The 27,295-nt window shown below is 37.7% G+C and overlaps 1 protein-coding gene across 1 annotated transcript in view; it reads right to left on the minus strand.

Annotated features, from left to right (window-relative positions):
* Positions 1 to 2,008: 2,008 nt before the first annotated feature.
* Positions 2,009 to 27,295, minus strand: part of TRANK1 (tetratricopeptide repeat and ankyrin repeat containing 1) — a 43,798-nt gene continuing 18,511 nt past the window's right edge. Inside the window, exons 10-24 of the mRNA XM_062569495.1 lie at positions 25,289 to 25,447; positions 24,665 to 24,916; positions 23,610 to 23,786; positions 19,641 to 22,532; positions 18,849 to 19,048; positions 18,241 to 18,378; positions 15,898 to 16,041; positions 15,082 to 15,238; positions 14,444 to 14,532; positions 12,835 to 12,938; positions 11,047 to 11,179; positions 9,951 to 10,096; positions 5,413 to 8,492; positions 3,982 to 4,083; positions 2,009 to 2,735 (exon numbers count right to left, since the gene is read on the minus strand). Of these exons, the coding sequence (XP_062425479.1) occupies positions 2,623 to 2,735; positions 3,982 to 4,083; positions 5,413 to 8,492; positions 9,951 to 10,096; positions 11,047 to 11,179; positions 12,835 to 12,938; positions 14,444 to 14,532; positions 15,082 to 15,238; positions 15,898 to 16,041; positions 18,241 to 18,378; positions 18,849 to 19,048; positions 19,641 to 22,532; positions 23,610 to 23,786; positions 24,665 to 24,916; positions 25,289 to 25,447 (7,886 nt within the window). The 3' untranslated portion in view covers positions 2,009 to 2,622. The remainder of the gene's footprint in view (positions 2,736 to 3,981; positions 4,084 to 5,412; positions 8,493 to 9,950; positions 10,097 to 11,046; positions 11,180 to 12,834; positions 12,939 to 14,443; positions 14,533 to 15,081; positions 15,239 to 15,897; positions 16,042 to 18,240; positions 18,379 to 18,848; positions 19,049 to 19,640; positions 22,533 to 23,609; positions 23,787 to 24,664; positions 24,917 to 25,288; positions 25,448 to 27,295) is intronic.

The raw sequence follows: 27,295 nt of genomic DNA on the forward strand, positions 1-27,295 counted from the left end.
CATTTATACAATGATGTTTTTAAGAGGAATACAGGAGAAAAATATTGGAAGATGTTCTTCACTTCAGCCCTTTGCTGTATTATTATATTAATATATGAGGTTCAGATAAATGAGTTTTTTTCTTCTTCTTCTTTAGGAGCTTGGAATTTGGAGAAATATCTGTCATATTTTTAGACCACACCTCTTTCTCTCAAACCACTGTAAATGATTCTTTCTTCTGTTTCATTTAGATGTCATTTTTGTATTACAAAGGCAAGAGAGACTTTAAGTCACTGGTTTCCATGCTTTTGAACCATATTCTAAATTCTTTTCAACTTAACATGGTTTAGACAGGTAGAAGTGGGTGGCTCAGGTTGACAACTGGCATCCACTATTCAATTCTGAGGGTTTTGGTACAACACGAATCTTGCATGTACCAAGGTACCTGTCATACCTTTTAAGTCCCTTTGAGTCAAAGGAAATAACCTATGCCAGAATACTGCAGCTTCCTACCAGGGTTGAGAAGAATTTTTAAATAATCAGAAAAAACAAGAGCAGATCTGGATGAAATCCCTTTTGTTAATTACACATTCGAATAGGATTAATGCACACAAATCATTATTGTCTAAGAAACTACCATGGAAGAGAAAGGTTTACACTTATTTATGTATACCATCATAGGGAGAAAGAAAAAAAGTCTTTAAGCGTTGAGGTTGGGTTGGGAATCCAACCAGATTTCCCACAGTACATAAGCACAGCCAAAATCTTGGCCTAATATACTTCTGAAATTGTGAGCCCTGAAATGTGATTCTGCATGCCACTGAAATGATTTCGACCTGGGATAGCTGGTTCAAAAACAGACCCAGCACATTAGTTTTAATTGAAACATATCAAGGATCCTAGGCTCCACAGAAACACACCCTGGATGAAATTCTTAATGTAATGTAACTTAAGATTCTTCTCCTTTGTTTTCTCTTTGCTTGGTATTGTACAACTATGTTTTCAAAGCTTCCTTTCTCCCCACAAAGAGAAAGCAAAAATATGTTCACTATATCTTTAAAATCTGAATAGCAAGCATTTTTAAATGGTAATTGTCATTAAGATGTTCCGATGACATCTAATGCCACAAATTTAAATACTCAAGTCAAGAAACTAAAAACATTTTTTGGAGTAGTCTTAAATGCAAAATACACATCACAAGACCAACCTTTTATATCTAAGCAAGTTAAGTATTTTTTAAAACCCCAAGCCAACAGAAATTTCAACCAAAAGATATGCAAAGAGTCAAAGAAGTCATATTAACAATCTAACTTTCTTATTTCTTAATTCCTGTACTGTGCAATTGCCTGGCATTCTATTTCCTCAATGTATGTGTTCAAACTACTTCTCTACAAACTACTACGTGCTCACTTAAGTAACAAGGATTTAAAAAGACACAATTAGTAAAGTACTGTCTTCTGGCAGACAAGAAATCTATATACCCATAGACAACTATTACTGCTGCCCATATTGCCCCATTCTACAGCAGTATTTCATTTTTACCCATATTAAGCGTCCCACTTCCAAGACAGCACAATAACAAGTTGTTATTAAGTTTTCTGCAAAAGTTCAATTATTAAAACACACTATTTTATTTAGACAAAGCCACTCCCTTTTCAAGGCAAAATATTTCAACAACTAAACAATACACTAACTAAGCATGTTTAATACACAGAAGAATTAATTTGAAATCTTTTCTAAAGGAGGTATATGTTGAAAACATTGAAATCCTAGAAGTAAAACAGTGTCAGTAAGATCTGATACTGCACTTTGGGCTCAACCTCTAACCCTCACTCATGTAGTCACTCACATAGGGCATTCATAAAGCATTTAAAAAAATGAGACAAGACCAAATGATTTTAAGAATCTTACAGGTTTTATAAAACATTATCATACATTACAAAAAGGCTTTTTATCAATTAAAAGATATAAAATATTTGAAATGTGTAATAGTCTTTAAAGAAACATTATCTATATTTCAGTATGTAATTTTCATACTTATCCAATTTGAAGTATGTACACTGTTGAAAAACATGAATGTATTCAGAAATGACCATTCTTGTCTATAAAATTAAAATAAGAGAAATACTCTATGTATCCTACCTTAAGACTCAAAACCTTCCAGACATAACTCAGATTCAGAAGACAGTAGGTTTACAATGATTATATAAAACCATCAATTAAAACCTCTTAAAATTGGAGAAATTTATCTTCTTTTTCTGAGTATTCCAGCTCAGAATGACGACGTAAATTAACAGGGCGAAAAAAAAGAACACTAAAAAGAAAAATACCCCTGAGATAAGGCAGAAACATGATTACTTTTTCCTACTTGATTAAGTAAAAATCTACTCTTTGGCTTTTTATTACTTTCAAGTTACCACACTTGTTTGAAAGGAAATTTATCCTGTCATAGGTTTTAACAATTGTGACAGGTAATTATTCTGACTGAATACAAGTAATAAAAAACAATTTCTTAAGTTGCTATTTTTCTTCAGACTCTTCCCATTTCTGATCCCATTCTTTTATTTTTTTTAAATATTTTTAATACTCTATTGTAAAATTATATTGTTAGAGGATAGAATAACCACCACATTTTATTTCTAGTTACCATTTCCTATATCTTCCTTTTCTTCTCAAGGATTTTTTATACATAAGTTCTTCAAAAGCCATGCTTTCATCTTCTACTTCATTTTCCAAGTCTCTATCGTGGGCAAAGCCTATATTAAAAATGAGAAATTAATGTAAAGTCTAAAAATCTGACATCTTCTTCTTGTAATGGCATGACAAAACTATGCCATAGCTATTTTATATGTCAGCCAAATATCTTTGTCTGTGTAGAATTATGTTGAAGAAGCATTGGTTTTCATATGAGTTACACTTGTGGTTAAGAGCTCTGCTAGGATGGAGAGACTGCTAGGCTGATTGCTGCACTAGAATTTATTTTTATGTTGAAAACCTGCTTCTACTGTTACAGCATTTGACTTTTTCAAGTAAGAATGATCTCTTCTATCAAGGTGCAATTTCAGCAGACAATACATTTGCTTACTGACTTCAAAAGAGTGCAAATCAGACTATAATGTTGCTTGTAAGGTTATGAGAGCACTCCCATGTAGGCTTATTAACTATGTCTTTCTTGGAATAGAAAGGTGTAACACAAAGTTTTATTATGATAAAATTCTCTGAAACAGAGCTGCTTTAATGCTTTACATATAGTGTGATTTGTAAGCCTCATTGCTTCACTGCTTCCTTTTTACACAATTGTTGCAGTCCTATCACTTGCTTAATCCTAAACATACAGATTGCCACAATGATTAAACTTGCGTTCAAAGGTCTGTGATGCAATAGACTGCACCAGTGTGTGTTACTTTTGGTGTAAAGCAAAGTGAAATGAAAGTAAAACCAAAAGAAATTCAATTGCACATAGTATTTCTTCCTAATAATCTTACAAACAAGGCAAGAACTAGTTTTATTAGGAAGCTGGTTTCCAAGAACTTGGGACCACACCGTTAACTGCCTATAAACATACTGCTACATCACAGTTAAGAAGTGAACAGCACTAACTTATGGGTACAGATGAATATGGCTTCTCTTCCTTTCTTCCCCCCATGTTTCTATACTGAAGGCTGCACTGGAACCAAAGCTACATGTGTGTGCAGATGTGCATGTGTGTGTACTCATATACTCTATATGCAGGCTAGGATTCATGCAGTAGCAGGGGAGGAGGTTTGCTCCACTTGAGTCACCCCATAGTCAGCTCTGAAACTTGTATTCTATTTCAAAGATCCAAGAAAGAAGACTGGATAATTTACGTTTTCCAGTACCAAGGAGGTAATTGTCTCTTGGTGCCTAAGGGTAAGTGAATATCCACAAAACTGCTGACTTTGAGATTGAAATTATGTTTAGAGACTATTACTGACAATGACTTCTGGGGAACACAGAAACGTGTTTAATTTGAAAACATACCTTCTTCCTTTACCCTATATGAGTCCATTTTCTTCAACCACTTATGAGCCTCATCAACGGTGGCAGACAATTTGTTGGCATGTTGGGTCATTACTTCTTCAGCTAAAAGAGAGTGGAATTAACAGTTTACAAGAACAGTAGCTGAGAGATGGATAGTGGCTAAAAGCCAAGCGAAAAAACAAGGTATCAGAGAATCATGCTGTATGATGATCCTGCAAAACAAGAAGTCCCAAGTTACTCCGTCATTACTGGGGACGGAGATGCTACTTGTATTATTCTCCATGCTAGTCAAACATTACTAGCACAATAAGAGAAGTTTACGTGTCCATCCTTGTGCTGACCCTTCTAAGGTATACCTGAACCTCCCGGAAACATTATGGTTCATCTTTTTTGGGGACATTAGAGAAAGAGTTCCTGGCTTTCAGCATCCCTCTGGACTTCTACAAGTCAAAGTACAACATGGAGTCAAGATGCTGGGACCCTTGTTTAATTCCATCAGGAAAAGTAATCCCAATGGCAAATGACTTCTGTAAACAGATTTCCACCAAGTGGAGAAACAAAGTAACATTCATCAAGCAACTATCATAACAAAATCAAGTATTAACTAATTAATATTTATACTAATTATATCCATCACTGCCATGGTTCACTGAGCAGAAAACAAACTATATAAGCAGCAAACATTACAAACTTCATCCATATGTAAAAGCTTTCCATTTGGAGTAAAGATAAAGTTAACACATCAAAGTGAAGAGCACAACCCAGCATTTAGTTACAAATTTAACATATTTCACTGATCAGAACTGATGAGCAAGTCAAACCTTACAGTTTTTCATTACTGCCAGCCATCACAAGCAAAGTGACAACTTGACAGGGCTTGTGAATTTCTACGACTAAAGCCAGTAACAATGTTTTGATTTCAGATATCACTTTCCCAGAGCAAACACCTCAAACAATCTTGCTCCTAGGTCACTCAATCACTGATTAAATTTTTCATGCAAAAAAATCAGCAAATCAACTTTAAGAATACACCACTCTACACCGCATACCCAAATTGCTGTGGCTGGCAGAATTAAATAAGTACGAAACAGTACGAAAATTAGTAAAGATCACCAGGTCTAGTGCTACCTTACTAGGTGTTTTAAGATTGTATAAATTCAGAAAACATAGCACACCTGATCACGTTGTTAAAATGCAGCGCTTTACACAGCTTTACCTGTACTATCTGATGTACTTACTGCTGTTTTGGAAAATATGAGAATACTTAATATTTTCTTACATACTGTCTCAGTTCCTCTCTCCCTCAGCTACCTGAAATATATGGTCTGTCTCTTATCTACATAAGTATTTTGTAATGAAGCTTTGTCAGGCCTAGGTGTTTGGCAAAAATGGTGCATTACAATTGTTTAAAATAAAAGTGAAACATCTTACCTTCAGCCCAGCCTTTTTTCTCATAGATTTCCTCTACTGCATTTGAAATCTTCTTAATATTCTCTTTGATTTTTCTTTGGTGCAACTTGGAACCTTCCTTATACGCCAGATGATCTTGGGTGTAAGTCTTTTCTTTAATAGCCTTCACTACTTCCAGTCCATCATATATTATCGTGTCTACCTTTCTTCTGAAAAAGTCAGCGTAGTATTTGTAGGCAGCAGTATTATTTCTGTGTTCATCTGTGTTCCTGTGCTCTTTGTAAGCCTCACTGGCCACAGAAATTGCATTGTCTTCCACATGCAACTTTCCTTCCACACTTATCTCTGTTGGTGTCACAGCTTCAGAAGCATCTACCTCCATGTTTTCTGTCCGGCTGAAATAGTTCTCAGGACTCTGAATAAACCTGACTCCACAGAGGTCACACTGGGTTTGGTCAATATCTGCTTTTTTGAAGATCTCTGATAAAAATTCCTCTCCTTCCATTGCAACTGGCTCCATTTTGGAGCATGTCTTCCTTTTCCACTTCATGCACAGATAGACAAATTGGAAGACATGACGCACCTGCCGTTGTGCAGATGCTTTCTGCTCTTGCTTCTGTTGCTTGCTGAGTGCAATGACTTCCAAGGGATCCTTTCTGTCTGCTAGACATCGATCCCTTTCAAGTTCCTCTTCTATCTCACCAGCATATTCTGTGTTATCCAAAGGAGTCACAAACCTGTCAAGGTTTATGGTTTCATAGAGGATGCCCCGTATGGGTGGATGTCCCTGAGTATACCCAGAGTCCCACTTCCATCGACAGTCAACTAAGTACTCTGCATCTCGCTCTGTCAGCAGCTCTTGCAGGCCTTCAGCGATGTCTCTTACGTGTGTAGCATCACTCACTTGTTCCACAATCTTTAGCAACCTTTCAGGCACTTTAGAGGGAGAATTTTTTCTCATTGATCTCAGTATCGCCTTTATTTCAGGGAAGTGCTGGCATAAGAGAGATTTACATTTTGAAATATGCACCTGATCAGCATTCAGTAACATCACTAAGCACAACACTACAGTCCGCTCAGCCTCCCCTGAAGTTATGCAGTCGAGATCCTCAAAAGCATCCAGAATAACATTGAAGTTCCCATAAACTCCACACAAAACTTCTGCAAGATAACAGAGATGAAATCTGAAATTCTGTGCAGCTGCATATATGTCCTTTGGTCTGTACTCCTGTATAATGGAAAATGTGTCCCCAAGTTCTTTATTACGATCTCTGTTTCTGAACAAAAAGTCCCAATAATGAATGAGAGCAATGTAGCTCTTTGGAAGGCACAGAGTAATGTTCTTGAAGAGATGCATCAGGACAGCACAAGAGAGAATATACTGGAATTCCAACAGCATCACTGTGTTGTGTATGTTTGGAATCAGGTATCTAGTACATTTCCTGACCAGGACATTCATAAAACGGAAAAACAACCATTTACAGTCTTCTGGGTTCTTATAAACATAAAATTGCTCAAGTGAATTTTCAAGAAGTCGAATGAAGCACAAGTGCATTCTTCCTGCATTTTCAGCATTTTTGTCAGGTAGCAACATACCATGTCTGCCATCTATTCCTTTGATCTTTCTTCTTTGGCATTCACTCTTTGGGGAGTTTTTCACCTTTGAAAATGCAAGGTTTAGGTCTTTGTTGTAATCTTCCTCTTCCTTAAAAAGAAGTTTCTCAAATTCCTCAGGATATCCTGAAGATAAGATGAAAACTTCCATGGCACTTAGCCATAAGTCAGTTGATTCTCTTCTGGCTCTAGCATTTTCATTTTTAAACTTAAATGTGATGTACTCCTTTAACACTGCTCTACAGGGTTTGGAAAGAATGTTACTAAATTCCAGTATTTCTTTGCATGCCTTTGGGTTTTCAGACAGTATTCTCAAATGGAAATGTTTAGGAAAAAACATTTCTAGAAGGGCTTTACATGATGCATATTTGTCAGCAGTCAAAATGTCATCAAAGACTTTGTACTGATTCAGTATCTCTTTAGGGAAAATCCTTGTGGCTTCCAACACCAGTCCGTTTATTGCTGCCAGATGCATTTTACACTGCAATATGATCTTTGCTTCATGGCGCAACAAAGGTCTGTGGAAATCCTTACAGGTTTTATCTTCACAGTTCAACCCGGCAATGAACTTCAAACAAATATCAGGGTAATGCTTGCTCAGTAACTCATGGGTGATAGAATACAACCTGCTTAACAAGTGCTGCTTCAAAGCAGATTTAATCTCCTCTGTTCTTACTGAGAAGTCATCTTTTGTCTTCCTCTCTCTTAGACGTGGGTTGTCTGACAGAAACTTGAGAATAGGTTTGGCTTCATTTTGAGACACCTGGCAACAACTGTCACCTGTTGGCACAATCCCAAAATAGGCGAAGCATGACTTCACCATATCTTTCTCTGCATTGGTGGCTGCTTTCTTCAACCCCCTAACCAGTCTTAGAAGAGCCATTAAGCCACACGTTGCCAAAAACAGGATGTCCTGGCTTGGAGCGTTGCAACGAGATAATACAAAGAGGGCTTCCACTGCCCCAGCAGAGTGATTTAGAGACAGGAACTGACAGTAAGCACTTTTCAGCTTTGCAAAGTCTCCCTTCAGAGCTCCTTGCAAAAACAGAGCTTCTGCAATGCCACATTTTTGTCTGGTTTGTTCATAAAGTTCAAGGGCTTCTCTTAGGATGACCTCTCTATCTGCAAGTTCTGATTCTGAAGATGGAGTTGCACCAGCACGAGCCGCAGCAAGCAAACATGATGCACGAAACTCCTTTATAGATGTGAGGTTCGCTGCTTCCAGAGCAAACCCGTGTTGCTTCATTAATTTTGCAGCCTCCTCCTCTCGACCTTCATTTTTCAATAGGACTGCTGCTTGGTGCAAGCATCTACGAGACTTCAAAAACTCAAGCTGGTCCTCTATGTCAAGTTTTGAGAGGACTCGCATCATTTCCTCAGTTCTGTTTGCATTCAAGTACCTTGCAGCTGCTTCCAAATAAAACTGATTTGCTGTGCACGAGAGTTTGGAAACCATTTGTCCTTTTGTACTTAATATCTCTTCATATCTAAAGTAAAAGATACATTCACATCAATTTACTAACACAGGTGACTAGCCTAGATACAAAACCACTAATTTTATTTTAAAAAAGCCCAAAAAGCATTGAACACACAGCTGCTCCAGGAAGCCCTTCCTTAAAAGGCCAATTATTTCAAGCTATGTCTGTCATATGAAAAACAATCATATCATTTTAAAAGTTCTACAGAAAAATTTAATTGCAACGTAAGGTTATCTGAAGCAAGACCTCCAAAATTTCCAATATAAACAAGATCACAAGGTTTACTGCATTAATGAATCTTGCTTCATTCTGTCAAATCACTGCATTTCAAATTAATTTAATCACACTTTACCAGTGATCATCTTCTGCTTGTTAAAGTTAGCCTCAATATACAGTGGTTCTTTACGTGAACAGTCATCAGAATTAAATAAATCAGAGTTTCAATCAATTTTCCACATGCCAATCTTGATAATATTGGGTAAGAGTTTATATCACAAATTGGTCAGTTTACAGATTTGTTTCAGCCCTGTCATATGCATCTACATACACTTTACTGCTAAGTGCTTGAGCAGAGTATATGGTTGCAGTTTTCAAAATATTCACTTTAAAACACTCAGTTGTTAATTGTTATTGCTTGATGTCAAATTATTAGCTAAACTTCAGTCTTGAAGAAGCATTCTCCCATGCTGAGAATGAGTAATTTTTTTTCTGATGGGTAAGTAAATTATCGTTAGCCTTTCATTATTATCTTTTTCATGACAAATGTGGGAGTGCAGGTTTTGTGCCTTTGCTGGTAGATTTACATAAATGATTTGGGGAGGCTGATTTAAAGCAAAACATTAGATGGTAAAGTTACTTTAATACTTGCACCTTTTGATCAAACTATCTCTACACATTAAGTAATTTTTGTTCCTTTAAGAAGCAATTCCCATAGCATAAGAATTATTAAAGGTGCATCACAGAGGATTTCATTATATTTCAATGTAACCGCAGGCCTTGCTGAAAGTATAATTGGTACACACAGTCTTAAAAAGTCCTTGCTAATGCATCAGCCAAATCAGGTGTAATAAAAGCAGCAGCCAATAAATGAACTGTTTGAACAAGAACATGCAGAAAAGATCACAAGGATATTACAAGATGAAAATCCTGTCGAAAGACAGTAATAAAAATCAGTTTGGCACAGGGTGAGACAGATCTTAACTGCACCCAGTCAGTTTTGGGGGAGATGGTATGGAAAAGCTCAACAGCAGTGTTTGGGACAAAGAATCTGTCAGAGAGGCAGCATGAGCCCTGTTACCATGACTAAAGTGAGATTTCTGATGAAGTAAATGACTAACTCCATACAAAAGAAAGTCACTAGAAAGAAACTCTTTTGAACATTTTGTGGAGAGTCTGCTGTATTATGCTGAAGCTGGAGATTAAAGAGAAAGGTTATTTTCTTTCCTAACACCCTCTTGGAAGACATACCTTTCAACAGCCTTAGCTGCTTCCTCATAGAGCTCCTCCTGACAATACATCTTAATTGCTAGATCAAATTCCTCAATTTGTTCATAACATCTGGATGCTTCTTTGTAGCACTGGCTTTTCTGATAGTAAACTGCAGCATCTTTCATCTGCAACACAGAAGCCAGTAATAAAACTGAAATCTTTTAAACAGTCAAAACTACAGGAACAGAATAAATTCAGTAATTTCATCATGTAGGTGTCTCATACAGGAACACACTTCAAAAAATGTAATTAAAGTAATATAACAAAAAATGTATTAAAGTAACCATCGTTAAAGCTAAATTGATTTTTAAAAACCTTCAAAATATTTATGTTGGAAAAACTGGGGAGAACAAAAAAACAAAACACAATGCAAAAATCTTCTCACTGACATAAGAAGCAAAAGAATTAAATCAGTTCTGCATGCAGAATGGGAACGCTAACCTGACACTTTGAACTTCAATTAATATAGGAACAATTATATCACGATCTGTTCGTGGAAACACTGCAAATAAGAAATGCTAAATGTCCTTATACACTTAGAAAATTGTCTGCTGTTCAGAATTAAATCTAATACTGTAGTCATTAGTGCACTGCTACCTTACTGTTAAGGATGTTAATTAACCCTTTCAAGTTCTAGAGCTCCTTTTAGTTGACTGCATTATTCAGTGAAATTTCAGTATCATTGATTATTGTATTAGTGAAGTAATAGCTTATATTTTATGAAATCAATAAATAAATAACTTTCAACTACAAAGCAGAAACAACTGATGATCAGATTTGAAAGAAGTCGAAGAAATAAATCTACAGTGCACAATCACATAATTCTCCTCTTCAGTGATCTTACAGCCATTCTGTGACAAATGCATCCTCTTAAACAACGGCTCAGCTTAAAGAGCTGTATTTTATGTTTAGCTGCTACCAGGTTGCAGAAAAATATTTATTACTTCATGTGTTCGCAGTAAGTTCACCTTTACAAATTCTCTAAAACAATGCAAGCCAAACGGGAAGGGGGTCAAGGGTGGGATGGGTGGAAGCTCTCAGAAAAGGAAAGAAATAAAGGTAGAGAATTTAATACCTTTCCTAATTTTTTACACAGTTCTGCACAAAGCCGGAACTCCTTTGACTGAAACAGACATTTTAGCGATAGGTTTGGTTCTCCACATTCCAAGTAAGTTTTTGCCAATGCCATATATTCCATCTGTTTTTCCCTGCCAAAAGTAAGAAAGAGGAAACTACTGCTTACACAGAATCAAATCAAGTTTAGGATCACATGATCACTCACTGAATTCAACCAACACTGAGAGCATGCCTGCTGTTCATAAACCAATGAGGCATTACTCCAGTTAGATTTTGGGCCCATACTGCTCTGATCAGAAGCCTGCTCCAGAATATCACTGCTCTGCGTAGTAAAAAGCTTCTTTTAATTTTCAAACTAAATATACTAAAGGCCAATGTGGTTTGTGCCAGTTTTCTTCTCAAGCTTAAGTTGTTCCTTCTTCCTTTCTGCTGTTTCCCCCCTAAGGCCATTAAAAACTGTGACCCAGTTCCTTCTCAGCTTTTGCTCTGTAGCACTAAACAAGTCCAGCCTTTCTGGGGTCATCGCAGGATAACTGTTGTCTTCCCAGAGCTTCTCTGAATTCATTTTTCTTGAACATGGAGGATCAGAATACTACAGAACATTACATATTATACATACAGGAATTCTAATTATGCTTTGTTGAACAGCATTCATATTTCTATGAAAAAATTCTACTTTCACAGATTCATTTTTACCTAAATTCTGTCAACTTACCATATACTTTTATACCCAACTCCTTCATCTCAAATTTTATCCAGTTGACAAGCACCACCTTCAGTCTCATAAACAAATTTTATGTGATCAGTGAATTTTATCAGCATGCTCATATTCCTAGCTAGGACCACTAATATAAAAAGGGTCTTAAAAATAAGATCAATCCTTGAGAAACACCAGTAGTAAAGTTTCTTCATATCTTCCTCCTCCCCCCTTCAAAGCTACCTTCCTCTATTCTCATCATCCCTTACTCACTCTGCTATCACACTGCTAGTTCTCAGTTTCCCCAGCATAAATAGCAATTAATTCAGTTAGGTTTAGAGTCCTCCCCTACAAGCTTTTCCCTCTCTTTGTTGGGACACAAGTCTCAAACCTTCGGACTCCAGGGAACTGCAAACTTTCTCCCCAGTCAAACTCTTGAGCTCTTCAGCCCAGCTAATAGCACAAGCTAATAGATTCATCTCAAAATTAGTCCCTTTAAAAATGGCTTTAGGTTCAGCTCTCATTCTGCTCGTTTAATTTAGATTGACTCAAACACTGTTGATACCTCAAAACTCACTTTGTTAGCAGCTCTTCTTCTAAAACATGAAACATCTTCTGCTTCTTGGTGAAGTGAATACTCAGTGGGTTTAACTGGAGTTGGCCACCACTCATGACATAGGCTCTCCTATCTATATTTAAGCCTCTTGAGGTGATGCAAATCCTCTTGTTTTCTCTCACATAACCACAGAGCTCTTTCAGTGGCCAAATTTGGCTCTGACGGCCTACAGCGTACTGCAGCATCATTGCTGCTTTCGCTGTTTCTCACAGGGAGCAGGAACCCCAATTCCGTTCTACCTGTGCCTGACTTCCCAATTTGTTATTTTCTTTCATCGGTCATGTACAGCATCGTCCCCTCACAGGGGCTTCTGTGTTTGCTAAGAGCTGACTACCCCTTGGCTCCCATTACAGACACCTTTCCCACGTTGCTCTGATGTCTCCAATTTAGTCCCACCATGGGCCTCTCTACGCTCTCAGCCACAATGTCTGGCTTCCCAGAACAACTGCCCACTTTTTTGTTTTTATGCTTACTTGGGGCTGCATTTCTTGGAGCGCACTTTAAGAACAGCATCATGTGCCAGGGCCAGCTTCTCCTTCTCTGCTGCTCTTCCCTTTTGGTAACATTTGGCTGCTACCTGGGGTGAGATAATACAGAGCAGTCACACATATGCATTCAACTTATAGCTTATCACATAAATGTGACACTTAACTTTACAGTCATTGTTATGGAAAATAGCAAGACTGGCAGAGTGCTTGGAATAAGGAAAGAAAAATACATTGGAATGACAGCCTAAACCATTAATTGGTAAGTCAACAGGCATCTGCCACAAATTCTATTAATACAAGTTAGGAAAGCCAAGGAGTGCAAAGTTAAAATGAAGAGCACAGAAGATATATTCATGTTTTTATCATACAAAGTAACTTCCACGATAGACTAGAAAGAAACACCAGGAACTACCAAACTCTTAGCAAGGTTCGCTTAGTTATCACCTCACTCATTTTGCAGTATCATATCTGTTTATTCTATCCATTAATTTAATAGTGTCTTCTGTTCAAAAATTCAACATTGCAAGTCACTCTTAAAACTACAAAATTCCTCAAATAATTTCTTCTTAATATAGCAATGATTAGCAAAGATTAGGGTTATAAAGAAAACAGAACAGCAGATAATATAGTTAATAAATTTCAACTTTCAAGATGATACAACTGTGTTTTTTTTTTTTTTTTTTTTTTTTTACCAAAACTCTTTTCTGTTCATTTAAGAAATTGCTTTTTTCCCCCCCAAAGGGAGAGAAAAACTGTTTGTACAGTGGCAGCTAATTATTTAATTTTTGCTTTATTATTAATGTCTATATTCCATAAAAAGCTATGTGTTGCTATCATCAGAAAAGAATCTTTCATTCTATCATCATTAAAAAAAATCCACAAAATTTTGTTTGCTGACTTGAGAAATATTAAGAACAGTTCCATACTATTAACTGTTATGCCAAATCTGGATTGTATTAACAATCATTCAATAAATAAATTTCAACTGCAAAGCAGATTAAAATCATCAAGTTTCAAAACAACTGGAAGCAACTTCTCCATTGTTCTTTAAGCAGTAAAGGAATGATACCATCATTTTGCTATCCTTTATGCAGTTTTCTTATTGCAGTGAAACTCCTTGGTTCTTACATGTTGTTCTCTAATATTTTTTGTATACATCCCTATTTACTCTCTACAAAACCACAGAAGGGCTCTGGGATCTTCACGCTGATCCATGTACTTCAATTATATGTTTTTGTTTGCCTACACTAATGTGCAATGACATGGTTTAGATTTACAAATGCCAATCACCTCATACTGTTGAAGCATAACTGTTTTTTCAACCATCTTTGATTTGTGAACATTAAAGTATTTTCTCCCATACCAGACTGCAAATTTCTTGGCAGTGAATTTCAGACAACAGGCTTACCTTCCCAACTTACTTTTTGCAAATTGCTTACAAGTAGCCTGTGGATGACTACAGAACTTCAGACCACAGGTTAAAAAGTACCGCTACAGAGCAACTGAAAAGCTTAAAAGTAAATTTAGAGATGCAAAAACAAAAAGGTTTCAGAACAGGCAAAAATTCTTATTTCAGACAAACATATCGTCCTACCTCCCAGCACTGATGTTTAGCAAAGTAGTCTCCCCGTGCAATCCATTCTTCTGGAGTTGAGGTTTTAACAAATATGCTGTCATCCAAGTCTAGAAGGACAGGGGTAATAATTTTATGTTAGAATGAATAAACAGCCATTACCCACATAGAAACACTAAGCATTGACATCTCACCGTACTCCAAACTCCCTATGATTTATGCTCGTATCAGTAATGGTAACTAGGAGTTAAATACATTTTACACTTCTTGAACTGTATGGAAAATCAATAGGTTGGGTCTGGTTTTTGTAAGGCCTCTAAAAATCACACTTGTTTTTCAGATAAGATCTTGAGTAAATCCACTGTCCTCACAGAAACCAAGTTTTCTCATTTGATAAATCTGATTTTTTTGTGAACCACCTTCATTACTGTGTAGAAAAAAATTGTATCAATGCGTTATCAATGAGATTATGTATCAACAGATACAGCTAATCTTTAGAGCCTAAAGAAATAAGATGCATTGAAATCTAAAGCAATTTGCAAAGGCACTATCAGTGCACAGTTTGTGGGACCAAAGAATTTTATCATTAAATACTTTGCAGCCTGAAAGCAAGAAAGCATTTAGTGTCCTGTTTCACAGGAGCTTTAGTATAATAATACCTTTATTTTCATCTGTTTTGACAACCTGAACAAATTCTCTTTTGATGAAATATTTAAAAGCTGGAGCCCGCTTATCTCTGTTTTCATCGAAGATCCAAAGATTAACCCTGGCTCTGGTAATGGCAGTATACAGTTGCTTTAGTTCTCCATTCAGCATCTGAAGCAGAATAAAATAAAGTAAAATAAATAAAATACTGGATGAACCAAAGTGTCACAAAGTGACAGACACACTTTGCAATAAGAGAAAAACGATGAACACAGAGTGAAACATGCAGAAGTAAGTATCTTTAAGTAAGTCTAAATATTAAAGATGTGATTTTCCATTCCATATGCAACTGTCCAGCTAATGTGCACACAAATACCACTACAGCAAACATAGCAACTGCAGATAGGACTGTCTTTTGTTTCTAATCATTTGCACATCCAATGACTTTGTTTTTTTTCAGGAGCATTCTGAAAATATCTGCCTTGCTTGACTCTAAAAAGCTTCCTTAATTTTAAGGAAATGACATTGGTTTGAAACCAGCCTAAAGTAATAACAAATACTGACTAATTTGCTATTTGTTTTAATCACAACTGTTCTGTAAATATACCTAAAAATCTATTTAATACGGTTTTACTCTCTCACAAAATTATATTCACAAAAAAATTATATTCTCACATAGCCTATATTATACAGGTAATACCAAGTAATAAAGAGACAAAACAACAATAATAAATGTGGAACTACAGGATGAAAGTGCTACTTGAAGAAATGTCCCATCTTTTCAGATTTAAGCGTATGCCTTCCTATTCCCAGTGTTATGAAAAACTCACCTTGTACATTTCTACATTAAAAGGAGGAGGCCTCTTTGGTGTAGCAGTAACATCCTCTAAAGGTGTTTCAATTAGCAGTTTGCTTTCTACTTTCACATCCGAACTGGGTGCAAAAGAAGAAATGATCTTCCATTCTTTGTAAGCCTAAGACGTCAGCAGTGTGAGGTTAGTTGCATGCAGCACTAGTGCCCACATATACAAAACATATGGTCATATGTACATGTAAAAACTTTCTGTAAGTATGTACAAACATGCTTAAACATATGTGAAGTGTTGCTGCAGATTTGCGCTCTGCACTTATGACATACAACAAATCATATTTTTCTGCAGGTTCCTGATCCCCTCCCTCTCTCCACAAAACTAATCCATAAAATCATAGGTAAATTGTTATGTTGATTTGGAGTTTTTGGGGGGTATGTAAGTAAAAACGTTTTATATAATGCCAAGTCTGCGGCACAAACTGAAAAATGCTGATATTAAGGCTGATAAACAACCATGAACTCTTGTTTCTATAGGTCAGAACCTTGAACAAACTAACACAGATTAACTGTCTTCTTAATGGAAAAAAAAATGCAGAACTTGTCAAATGTACTTTGAAGTTCTGAATGCAATAAATCATGATCAATAAATTCCTAAATCTTTTATGGATTAAAAAGTAACAACCAGATAGCAGTATAAATTTATTCTATGGGTTCAGGAGGAGGAGCAGTTGGTCCCCTCCCCTTTCAACTTCTTCATTCAATGTTGCTTCATGAAAGCAAGATGCATCTCAAATCTCATTTTAAATCTCTATAAAAAGCAAACCCAACAATTTACAAACAGCACACAGCCAATTTACTATGTTTGCAGCAGTCCAGAGATTGATTTTCTCAAAACTAAAAACTGCAGTGTGAGTTTCCGGCTTGCCTGCTTATTTATTCAACTCAATTACTCTCGATTCAAAAGAAAATGGAAGAATTGTATGTAAATAATTCTCCAGGCCTGACATACATTAGTAGAGCCAAGTTAAAATCTTCAACACACTCATCTCTATATTCTGCTATTAGTTCATTATTTTTCTGAGCACAACTCACATCACTGAAAACATCAACTAAGAGAAATTTATAGTAGTAGCCAGTATCATCATCATTCCCTAATCTCAGTAAGCCAGGTTAAAGGTGGTTTACCTCCACCCTCACCACAATGTCTTACTCTATGAAGGGCTAACAGCAAGCTACCGTTAGTTTTCCTTTACACATCTGTAGTTTTCAACAGCTGAAAACCACATCTCAGACACTGTTTTGAGGGTCAAAAGCAGAGGACATCCGCTGGAGAGAAACTAAGCACTAGGCCATTAATTAGTATCTGCATCCACATTCAGTAAGGTTACTGTCTACTGCCTGGCCAGGTGACGGCTTGGTAGTGTAACGACTTGACGACAGCAGCAAGGCTGTGGCAGTCAACAGCCATTTGCGAGAAGCATTAAGAGCTGAGTCCTCACCAGGTCTGGACTTGCAGAAAGCTTTTGAGGAGGAGGGTCCACGCTCCAGAAGAACCATGAAGGGAGTACATAAAAACAACAACATTACCAGGAAAGAAAAACCACCTTCAATGCAGGCCATTCTGGGGATGATGGTCTCGGATGTATAATGTAAGGACTTCCCAAGTTTCCTGCCAACTCCTGAGCTAGATCACAGCGAGTTTTCTGGAGCCAAACTGTGGATAGCTATAGGGTATGCTTCCCCCCACCGCCCCCAGACAGTATCTACTTCTGATCATAGTTGCTCTATTAAGCTTTTATTTTTTTAATACAACTGAATCATTTTGTCAACTTTGTACAAAATAAAATCAATGATTTCAAGTCCATGACTGACAAATCAAAATAATCTGTCAAAAGAGTGATGATCCTAAGATGGACTAAGGCACTTTCTTGGGGCCCAGCATTACAGTTCAAGATAAAGCTATACTAGGGGGTTGTGAAGCACCTGTCCACCAACTGCTTTGACCTGGAGAGGGTGTAGCCCAGAGGAACACACTGTCAGCTACCAGAGAACTCCGGGAACGCAGCAGGAGTGCATGTGTGTGCATGTGTGGGCATGCATGTGTGCATGTATGTGTGCAGATGAATCTCAAGGCTCTTTCTCAAATAGCAACACACAGCTTAAAGGAAATCAAAACTCTCTAATGGAAACACAGGCTCATTTCATACACCTATGAACCCTGTTTTCTACTCTCTGATGAAACCACTTGTTTTCAGAGGAAATTGTGAACACTTCCTTAGCTGCAAAGCCAACTAAACTGTATATAAAATCAAGACATTAAGAAAAAATGCCTTGAAAGAGAAAATAAGGAAGACTTAAATACCTCAGAATCTGTGAAGAAATTGTAGAGGAGGACATCATCAAATTCCAAGCCTTTTGCTTCATAAACTGTCAGCACAAGTGCTAAACTGAGTTCCTCAGGTATCTTCTCCTTGGCCATCTCATTTGCAACTAATACCACCTACCATAAAATACATGAATAAAAAGAACATATTAGGGAGCAAAAAAGGTGATAGTCACATAGGGAAAGCTTACAGATGTGTCATGATATTTCAAAAGCTCTCACAAAAACAGACAAAATTCAACCAGGACATACTTCCATACACTCCACAAAGAAGTCTGCTAAGCTGCTGCTAGAACACTGACAAATACATGAGAAGAAAGTCATAGAACTGATGAAAGAAAGTTTGAAACAAGACAGAAATAGAAGACATCTGATGCAAAAATGTAGAAAAAGCAAGCCAGAAATACATTGAAAAGAAAAACTGAAACACGCATTAGAAGGTTTCTGAGTCTGAAAGGTACACATTATGAGTAAGCTGCAGGGCTAAAAAGAAAGAAGTTGCAGAGAGATTTCATATAAAATGATGATTTAATTAGCAACAAACCCAGAAGTATTCGCAAAAAGCCATATACCTAAGAAAAGCAAACCTGATGTGCTCCAAATTCTATCGGTTGTGTTTTCCTTTTGTTGCCCCTCAGTAGAATTGCCAGGTCACTAACACTGCAGGACTCCAAGACTGTAGGCTTTGGTCCATCGAAGAGACCACAGTCCTTAGGAAGCCGATCAAAAGATTCTGGGAAATAGTACTGCAGCAAATCAACCACTCCAGAGGCAAGACGGAGAATACCTTTAATAAGCAAAAGACAGACTTTCAGTCTGTCTAATACTTTCTCATAAACATGCTTTTAAACGATTTTGTTAAAATTTGAACTGAAGAAATATCAGAACAAAAAACCCTATTTAAAGAAAAAAGCAGCTGTAAGCTCCATTTTATATTTCTGCTACTTCGACCAGATATGACTAATGGACCTGCATAGATCAGAAAGCACATTACAAAGACTTAACGATGACAAAATGAAGGTCACAAACGAGAAACAAGTAAGAAGAAAAGCTTAAGTACATCAGCAATCTTGCAAAGCCTAGCAATTGAGGATTGTGAGGGAAGAAAACATATATTTAAATTTTCCTTCCAGTCAAATACAAACAAAACATTCAGCAAGCACAGGTGTTGCAAAAATGACAATTTTAAAAGCCTTCATTCTTGGCTTTCTAGTTGAGGCATCAAAATATAGAGTCTAGATGTCAGGAAGAGCTGACCATCTGAGCTCTTAAAATAAAAATCAGGCTCTTTAAAGTTGTTTTGAGAGGGTCACTAGAAAACTTAAAGCTCTTATGACACTTAAAGAGCAGAAGCACATACGATAAACTTGGCACTCTACCTGAATGAGATCTGTAATTCTGGTAGAGCTGATATATCCTTTTTGGTTTTCTAATACGCTGCTTCTTGTCCACAGAGCTCTTGCTCGCAAAATGAAACAGTGACCTCAGATCACTAAAACGAAAAGCAACGCCTTTCATTATGCTCTGGGCGGTGTCACCAGTCAGAAACATGGCATTAGGGTCATTGACGCATTTCATTAACAGTGCTAGCTCAGCCTGAGTGAAATCCTGAATCTCATCACCATAAAACTCATGAATGGACCACGGCAGCTCCTTGAACTTTGACAGTCTTTGAGATAAATTATACAGTAAATCTTCTTCATCGAAGTAACCTCTCTGTGATCTTATCTGCTGATAAAGACAGAAGAGGTGATAGATTTCACTCCTGTCTTCTGTGAAGTTTGGCGATCTTTTCCGGCCTAATTTTTTGTACTGTTCCTCAGTAAGTTTACCCCCAGGGCAGCTCAGTGCCTCAAAAGAGCCTTTCAAAAATGATTTTATTTCTTTCCACACGAGTGCAGGATTGTACAAGCTTTTACCTTTTATCATTCTTGGCCATATTTCATTAGCAAACACATCATAAGTAACGAAAGTCCGAGGATCTCTTTCCCTAGAGTATACACCTGCAGCTCCTTCATCATCACCATGTTCTCCTTCAGCATTACCTTCTTCATCCTCTTCTTGCCAATTTGGTATAACCAAGTCTTCCTGGGGACTCCAACCAACAACAGTTCTTTTAAGGGTTCCATCCTCATTCCTCAGAAAAAACGGGTCAGGCATGGATGCATCCAGTAACAGCAACAACTGCTTGGAGGTGATGAACAGTGGGAAATTTTCATCTTTAACATCTTGTAGTTTGTGAATATTTGGCTCCAGAGGCTTGAAGTGACTGGTTACCCTAGAAGATTTGCTAAGTTCAATGAAATTTTTCTGAACTTCTTGACACAAGACAGGATTTTTTGTCACAAAGATCTGGTGCAAGTGTTCCAGTCTGTCTGATGCTTCTGTGCTTTGCACTTTCTCTTCTTCACAGTCCTCAGAAGGATTTGTTTCTCCACCAGTTGTGCCTGCAGGAACCTCTTCATCGCCACTGTCTGGTTCTTGCTCGTCACTGACCTGCTCCTCACTAGCATCATCACTCTCTTCTTTTTCATCATTCTCTTCCTTCTCCAATTTAGCTTTTTCAACTTCACTGCACTGCCTTTGCTGCCATGTTTGCCTTTCCAGTAGAGGACCTTTTGCCAAGGTGGATTTTTCCCAGTATGAATGGAATTTCTTCCACAGCCTGTACAAGCAGCAAGTTGTCTTCCCTGTCCCACTTCGCCCAATTAAAATGATTGGTTCAATGGGCTTTGGATTGAGGTCAATTACTGCATATTCTAACTCCCCAACTCGGAAGGGGTATTCAACAGCAGAATGTATATCATTTATAATGTTATATGCCATGTTAGTACTGAAGCTGTGAAACTTCATTATATTATATTCCATTTCCACTGCACTGGCTGGTGGGAAATACTCAGGTATGGTATGTTCTTTTGTTTTTTCTGCCTCTGTGTCTTCAATATAACAACGTGGAACGCGCTTCTGTGTTTTCACATTATAGGTCTGATGTCCTTCATTTATGCCCTTGAGCTTTTTCCTCAGGACACAGGACAAACCACGGTTGTAGGAAATACATATATTATCTAAGACACGGTCCAGCTTGCAGTGGTCCAGAACAATGGCCCAAATTCTGATTATTTCGGTGTAAACTCTTCCAGACTTTTCTGGACGACTTTTTGACTGTTCTGTCTCCATGATCTTTTCTGCACTCTCACTGCAACGAGGAGAAAAGTCTATTGCAAGTTCCCACAGCATTCTTTCACCTTTGCCCAACTTCGCTTCATACAGTTGGATATCGGATTTCAAATGTTTGAGTGGCTTTTGAAGGGCCCTGGTCCATTCCCCATTGCCAAGATGCTTAATTGTCATTATAGTTTTGGTTTTCAGATAATGAGGTACTGCTTTGCTGCGCAAAGTCTTCAGTGTTTCCGGAGTGCACTCTATTTCCCACGTCATGTTATCAAACTCCTGCACATATGTCTCAATGTCCTGAATCTTCTCATACTCTTCCACTGTTTCTTCCTTCCCTCCATGAGGCAGATCCATTTTAAATTCAGCATGCCCCTCTCCTGCTCCCTTCTTTTTCTCAAGATCATCCTCTTTTCCTTCAGCACAAGCTACACTTCCACAAGGTTGTGTGGACTCACTTTTTTCCCCTTCCAAGTTAGTCTGGGCTGAAGAAGGCTTTTTTACTAGAGAATCATCTTTTCTCAGGGTGTCACCCAACTTCAGTTGCTGAATTAAAGCTGTGATTGCCTGCACTAGACTTTCATGCAGAGTTAACGGGCTATTTATTATTTCTGTTTCTTGCTCTGCCAGCTGATCATTTTTTGTCTGTAGAGAACACAGGATTTTTACATCATTACATGCTGAGTTGCCAGATGGTGCCTTTAATGAAGCCCCAGATGAAGAACACCCTGTATTCTTTGGCTGTGAAGTGTTACAAGCTGGAACAGGCTTAGGTGTTTTAACCGACTGCCCTGCTGTATCATGCCAATACTTCTTCTTTTCCAATACAGCATTATTCCAGGCAAGTAGTAGTGGGTCACTTTTTTTAATTCTATGCCTCACATCTCTTCCTAATTTGTTTTTTATATTAAAGTTAATATCAAATTTTGCTAATGAATCCATTATTCTCTTAGCCAGCTTTGACAATCCTCTCTGAAAAATAATATGCATCACTGTATTTCCATTCTCATCTTGGATGTTTGGATTAAGATATGGAAAGTCTGAGGGTCTTGAAGCAAATAGATCAAGCAGATAGTTCAGGATGTCTAAACCAGTGCTGTCTGAAAGGAAGAGAACAACAAAATCACTTGCTTTAAAATGCTGCTTTGAAGGTCAACAATTTTTATACTTTTTTTCCCCCTTACAGCTATTAAATAAAAATCAATGGGCTTTCAAAAGAGAAATTTTACATTTCGTGTTTGTAGGCTGTTTTGAGATGCCTCAAAACTGAGCTTCTCTAGGATTCCAAAAATCAGTACAATGGCAGCAGAGCATTAAAATCCCTTGTGCTGCAACTGCTCCTGTAGCATTTAATTCTTCAATGCATTTCAATTACAGTATTTCATTTTCATTCTTTTTTAACTGCTGGGTGCAGGCAGATTAGTTAATCCTCCAAAATCAGCCATGACTAACAAAGATAGTCTGGTGACTCTGGTGATGTGGACAGACTGCAGCTTTACGTATTGCTCTGGGGTCATTTGGTTCATTTTAATATGCCACCCAGATGGAATCTAGTGCAGATAACTTCTGGTTACTAAAATAATCTGTGGTGAATCCTCCTATTTTTCCAGACCTGAAGTCTCTAGAATATCTTCCTACAAAATAAAAAATAAATCTAATACTTTCTGGGAGGGAAGCTACTCTTTCTGAATTTAGTCTGGATAATTTACGTGAAACATTTCTTTCTTAATTGTAAAAGACTGTTACATAAGTCATTATAAAAAAATCCATCTTGTATTTTTCACAATAAAAAATACTTAAAAGAAGATACAGTCATTTGATTTCTGAATCTTTTGATTTTAAGTTTACCTTTAGCAGTTTCCATGCTTTTAATCTCTCTGAAGCTTTTAAATGAAATGTGTCTGCTTTAAAAATTAAGATTCAGTTCTTTAAGTTGTAAACAGAACCCATCACCTCAAAGATTTTTACGCCTCCTCTAGGCTGCAAACTTCAGCAACCAAGACATGGCCCCACATCCTGGCCTCTGCTACCTCACCGGTAAACATCAGCTAAAGGTATAGTGAGCCAGACATATAAGAGATGGTGATGTTTTAAGCAGTTTCTGCAAAAACTGAGCGTGCACATCTGCTGCAGCCCGTTGTGTCCCTTAGGCCCAGGTGCACCAGCAGAAGCCTTACCTCTTTTATCTAAACAGATGGAAACTGCAGCATGTAAGGGAGTATCTCCTTGTGCCATGGAGACATTTCGAGGATCTGCACCTTTGCTCAGCAGCAAATGCACCAGTTCAAAATGGTTCTTTTTCAGGCATATTTGCAATGGTATTTCAGAGTCAGTTCTAATCCCATCTGGCAAAGCTAGTGTGAAGTACATGAAAATATCAGGGGTTAAATTTCATACACCAGGTTGACAAAATACAGAAAGTGCTAAAGAGGAAGATGAACATTTTGACTGCTAAGCAGGTGACTGGATTCTTTGGTGGCTTTGGTTTAGTTTTTTTTTTTTCCCCTCCAGTCAGCTTGTAACAAGTGTCTAAGAAAATCTTCAGAGCTTCCTCTGGTGTCCCACAAAACTGAGCGACCAGTCCTGCTGTTGAGACAGGAAGATAGGAAAATCAGAACTTACTTTCTTCAAGAAAGTCAAGCACTGACCAAAAAGAAAGAAGCTTCCTCACACCTCAAGTGCTCAAAATGCTACTGTGTACCCCTAATTTATGTAAAAACATCAAATCATAAGATGAAAAGAAAACGTGCAGGAACAAACCTCACACAAAAAAACCCCAAAATTATGATGCCCACTCTAACTGAAAGACATTTGGTCATGCCTTTGAAAAACGTGAGTCACTCAAGTAATCAATTACTTGTGAGACAACAACATACTGACCCAAAATCTGGGGCTTACAGTATCTATCAAGATAATACTGTGGCTGAAGATAGAGAAACTAAAACCCACAAAAAAAAAGAGCAGCAATAATCCTTGGCCATTTCCCTCAAAACCCAACTCTACCAGCCCAATTTCATTTGTAAAACACTGTGCTTCCCAAGCAGCTCTATCAGCTTCCTTCCCCATGCTGCACATTGTGGATGCAGCTGAGGAACTCAAAGCCCAATAAGCCGCTGCACTTATACAGAGCCGCAATAGTCATACTTTGGTGCTTCTGAATCTATGCTGCTCTAAACATGCAACACAAAACATCAAGTTCTTTATAACATATCAGTATTGCTCAGTTTTTCACCTCCTCTTTCTATCAAGCATCTTATGAGATGCACAGGTTCATCCAGTCTGTCACACTGATGAATAACGCTGCCAATGTCAACATCTGAAAGACTGCAGTCTTTGAAGAGTCCTCCACCTGACGCCTTTTCCCCAGTGGTTTTCCCTGTTAGCAACAGCAAAACTTCATGCCACATTTGCTTCTCTAATAACTGTTTTATAAAGTTGTTAGCACAGGCATGGGAGATGTCACAAACCATCCCTTCAGGAATTTCTGCAAGACAGCCAAGAAAAAAATAATTCATTCAAAACAGATAATGAAATTCATCTCTCTGTAAACTAATTTCAGAATAATGAACCGAAGAAATTAAATTAAAAGAAAGAACAGTAACATTTTCCTCTTATATTCTTTTATCTTGATGCCAACTGCCAAGTAAGTTTAAACACTTTGATTTATCATACTTTTTTTTTTTTTTTAAGGAAAAACACAACAGTAAAAATAAGTAAAACTACATCAGTAATTTCAGTTGCAGAAAGAGGTAAGTGAAGAAAGGGAAAGAGAGTGGAAACTGTATGTCAGCATCAAATATTTTTCACACTGATTAAGTTCTGTGAAGGAGAGGAGAGAAATAGGAACTCGCTGTACCTTTCACAGTAGAGAGCCGTTTCAGAAATCCCTGAACCATGCCTTCCTTCAATAAATTTTTATGATGTGCTCCATTTTCAGGCCTGCAGAACTGGAGGAACTGTTGAAGAGCATCCAGGAGAGACTCTGCATCAGATACAGCTCTGCTTTCACCTCCCCCTGTAAAACATCACAGAAGTTGATAAATCAGTTCCTTTTTGGCCTGTTTTCAGGGCAGGACTGTAATACATAATATCTCAGGGCTCTGAGAAATGTGTGGTGGCAGATTAAAATCAGACAGCTGAAACTCTTACTGCCCTAGCAATTCCCAGGATGGACTTTACATCACAGAGGGTATTTCACACACTCATGAAACATGCTCTTCACCTTATACACTAGGCTGAAAATTGTAGTAGTTCACAAACTGATCTGGCAGCAGACAGGACACCCCTGCCTTGCAGTGATAATGCTGCTCAGGATTTTTAGGCTAGACAATTAAGAATACAACGTTTTCAGCATACAATTTCAATTAGATGCCCTGAGCTGGTCTAAATCTTCACTGGGATTTATGAAATATGGCCATAAAGTTTTCCTCTAAAAAAAATCCAAAACAAACTACACACCAAAGTGATACCTACAAGTTAAGATACTTATACAACAAACAATGGCAGATTAAATGCTGTCCTAACAAATACCCTTAAATGAAAACTCAAAGACTTAGCCTGACTTTATAACAAAATAAAACAGCAACTTTATCCTTTAGGACATCAAAGAGACAGAAGAGGTTGGTCGTCTTTCTAGCACTCAGGATTAATGCCAGATTCTTATCTGTAATGCAAGAACGTGTTCTCCAGCCTCCCTATTTGCACCAATCCTAGAAAACACTTGGAGGCCGTGCACTGCAGAGAAAAATTGAACACAAAAGGCATCCCAAGCTACCTGGAACACCGAACAAAGCAACTACCACCACAGGGGATTGGTTTTTAACTTCCTAACTGAGAAGCCACTGGGCTAAGGCCTTCTCTAGAACATATCAGGAGATCTCTATGCTAAAGAAGGAGCACTGTGGGAATCTGCTTGCCAGGAGCCATAAGACACAAGTGCAACGGAACCCAGTGCTTTCCAGTAATTTCATATGCCACGTACACATGATATCAGAAATGTAGTCCTAAAAGCTTTGTTTTTTTGCAGAGCTTGACCTGCCTCTTTTGCTCCATCTGTGCTCTGAGATCTGCACAAGATGAGCAAGCTCTGGTTTGAAAAGGGTATGCTTTGGGCTAATATGGTAATACTGCTAATACATATGTTACCTTAAAGCTGGAGTAGGTTAGTGCCTGGAAAAACAGACAAATCAGGCAACACATCACCTCAGAAAGACTGTACTGAAAAAAAAATGGGTTAAAGACAAAAAAAGTGTATGCCTAGGACTTACTCATCTTCTAACTTTAAATGGTGGTCTAAGCCATGGCTTGAAAAGACCAGCTGTAGGATCTGCCTCCTCAGTTTCTGGATCTCAAAATCCCACAGGAACATCTTGCCTAATTAGCTGATCAGCCAGTTCTCATGTGGGTTCACAAAAGCTTGTCCAAATGGCATCTTAGAACTGGACCTTCTAGATATGTAGCGACACTATAGAATTTTTTAGAGATAGGATATAAGTAGCAACCAAGCTGCAGTGCCATGCTCCTGGAAAAGTACATACCACAGAGAGCCTCCAGCCCTGCAGGTAGTCAGCTTCAATCTTCTGACTAGCTGGATTTCTGACCTATACCACAGTCTAGGCAGCTCAAAGTCATCCCATTCGTCAAGATAAGAAAGGAACCATATAAGGCATAGCTGATCTTGATACTTCCACTCTGGGGGAGTATCAGAAAATTTGTATGCTTTCTCATCCTCATTTTTTGGTATGCAAGAAGAAATGCCAGTTATTTGGACTATCACACTTGATAATTAGTTTCCAGCACATAAAATTACAAGCAACAGATGAATCAGAATCCTCCCTGGAACTGACAAGTTATCATGAAGAAG

Source organism: Rhea pennata, chromosome 2 (assembly GCF_028389875.1).
Source record: "Rhea pennata isolate bPtePen1 chromosome 2, bPtePen1.pri, whole genome shotgun sequence".
In the NCBI taxonomy this organism is placed as follows: domain Eukaryota; kingdom Metazoa; phylum Chordata; class Aves; order Rheiformes; family Rheidae; genus Rhea; species Rhea pennata.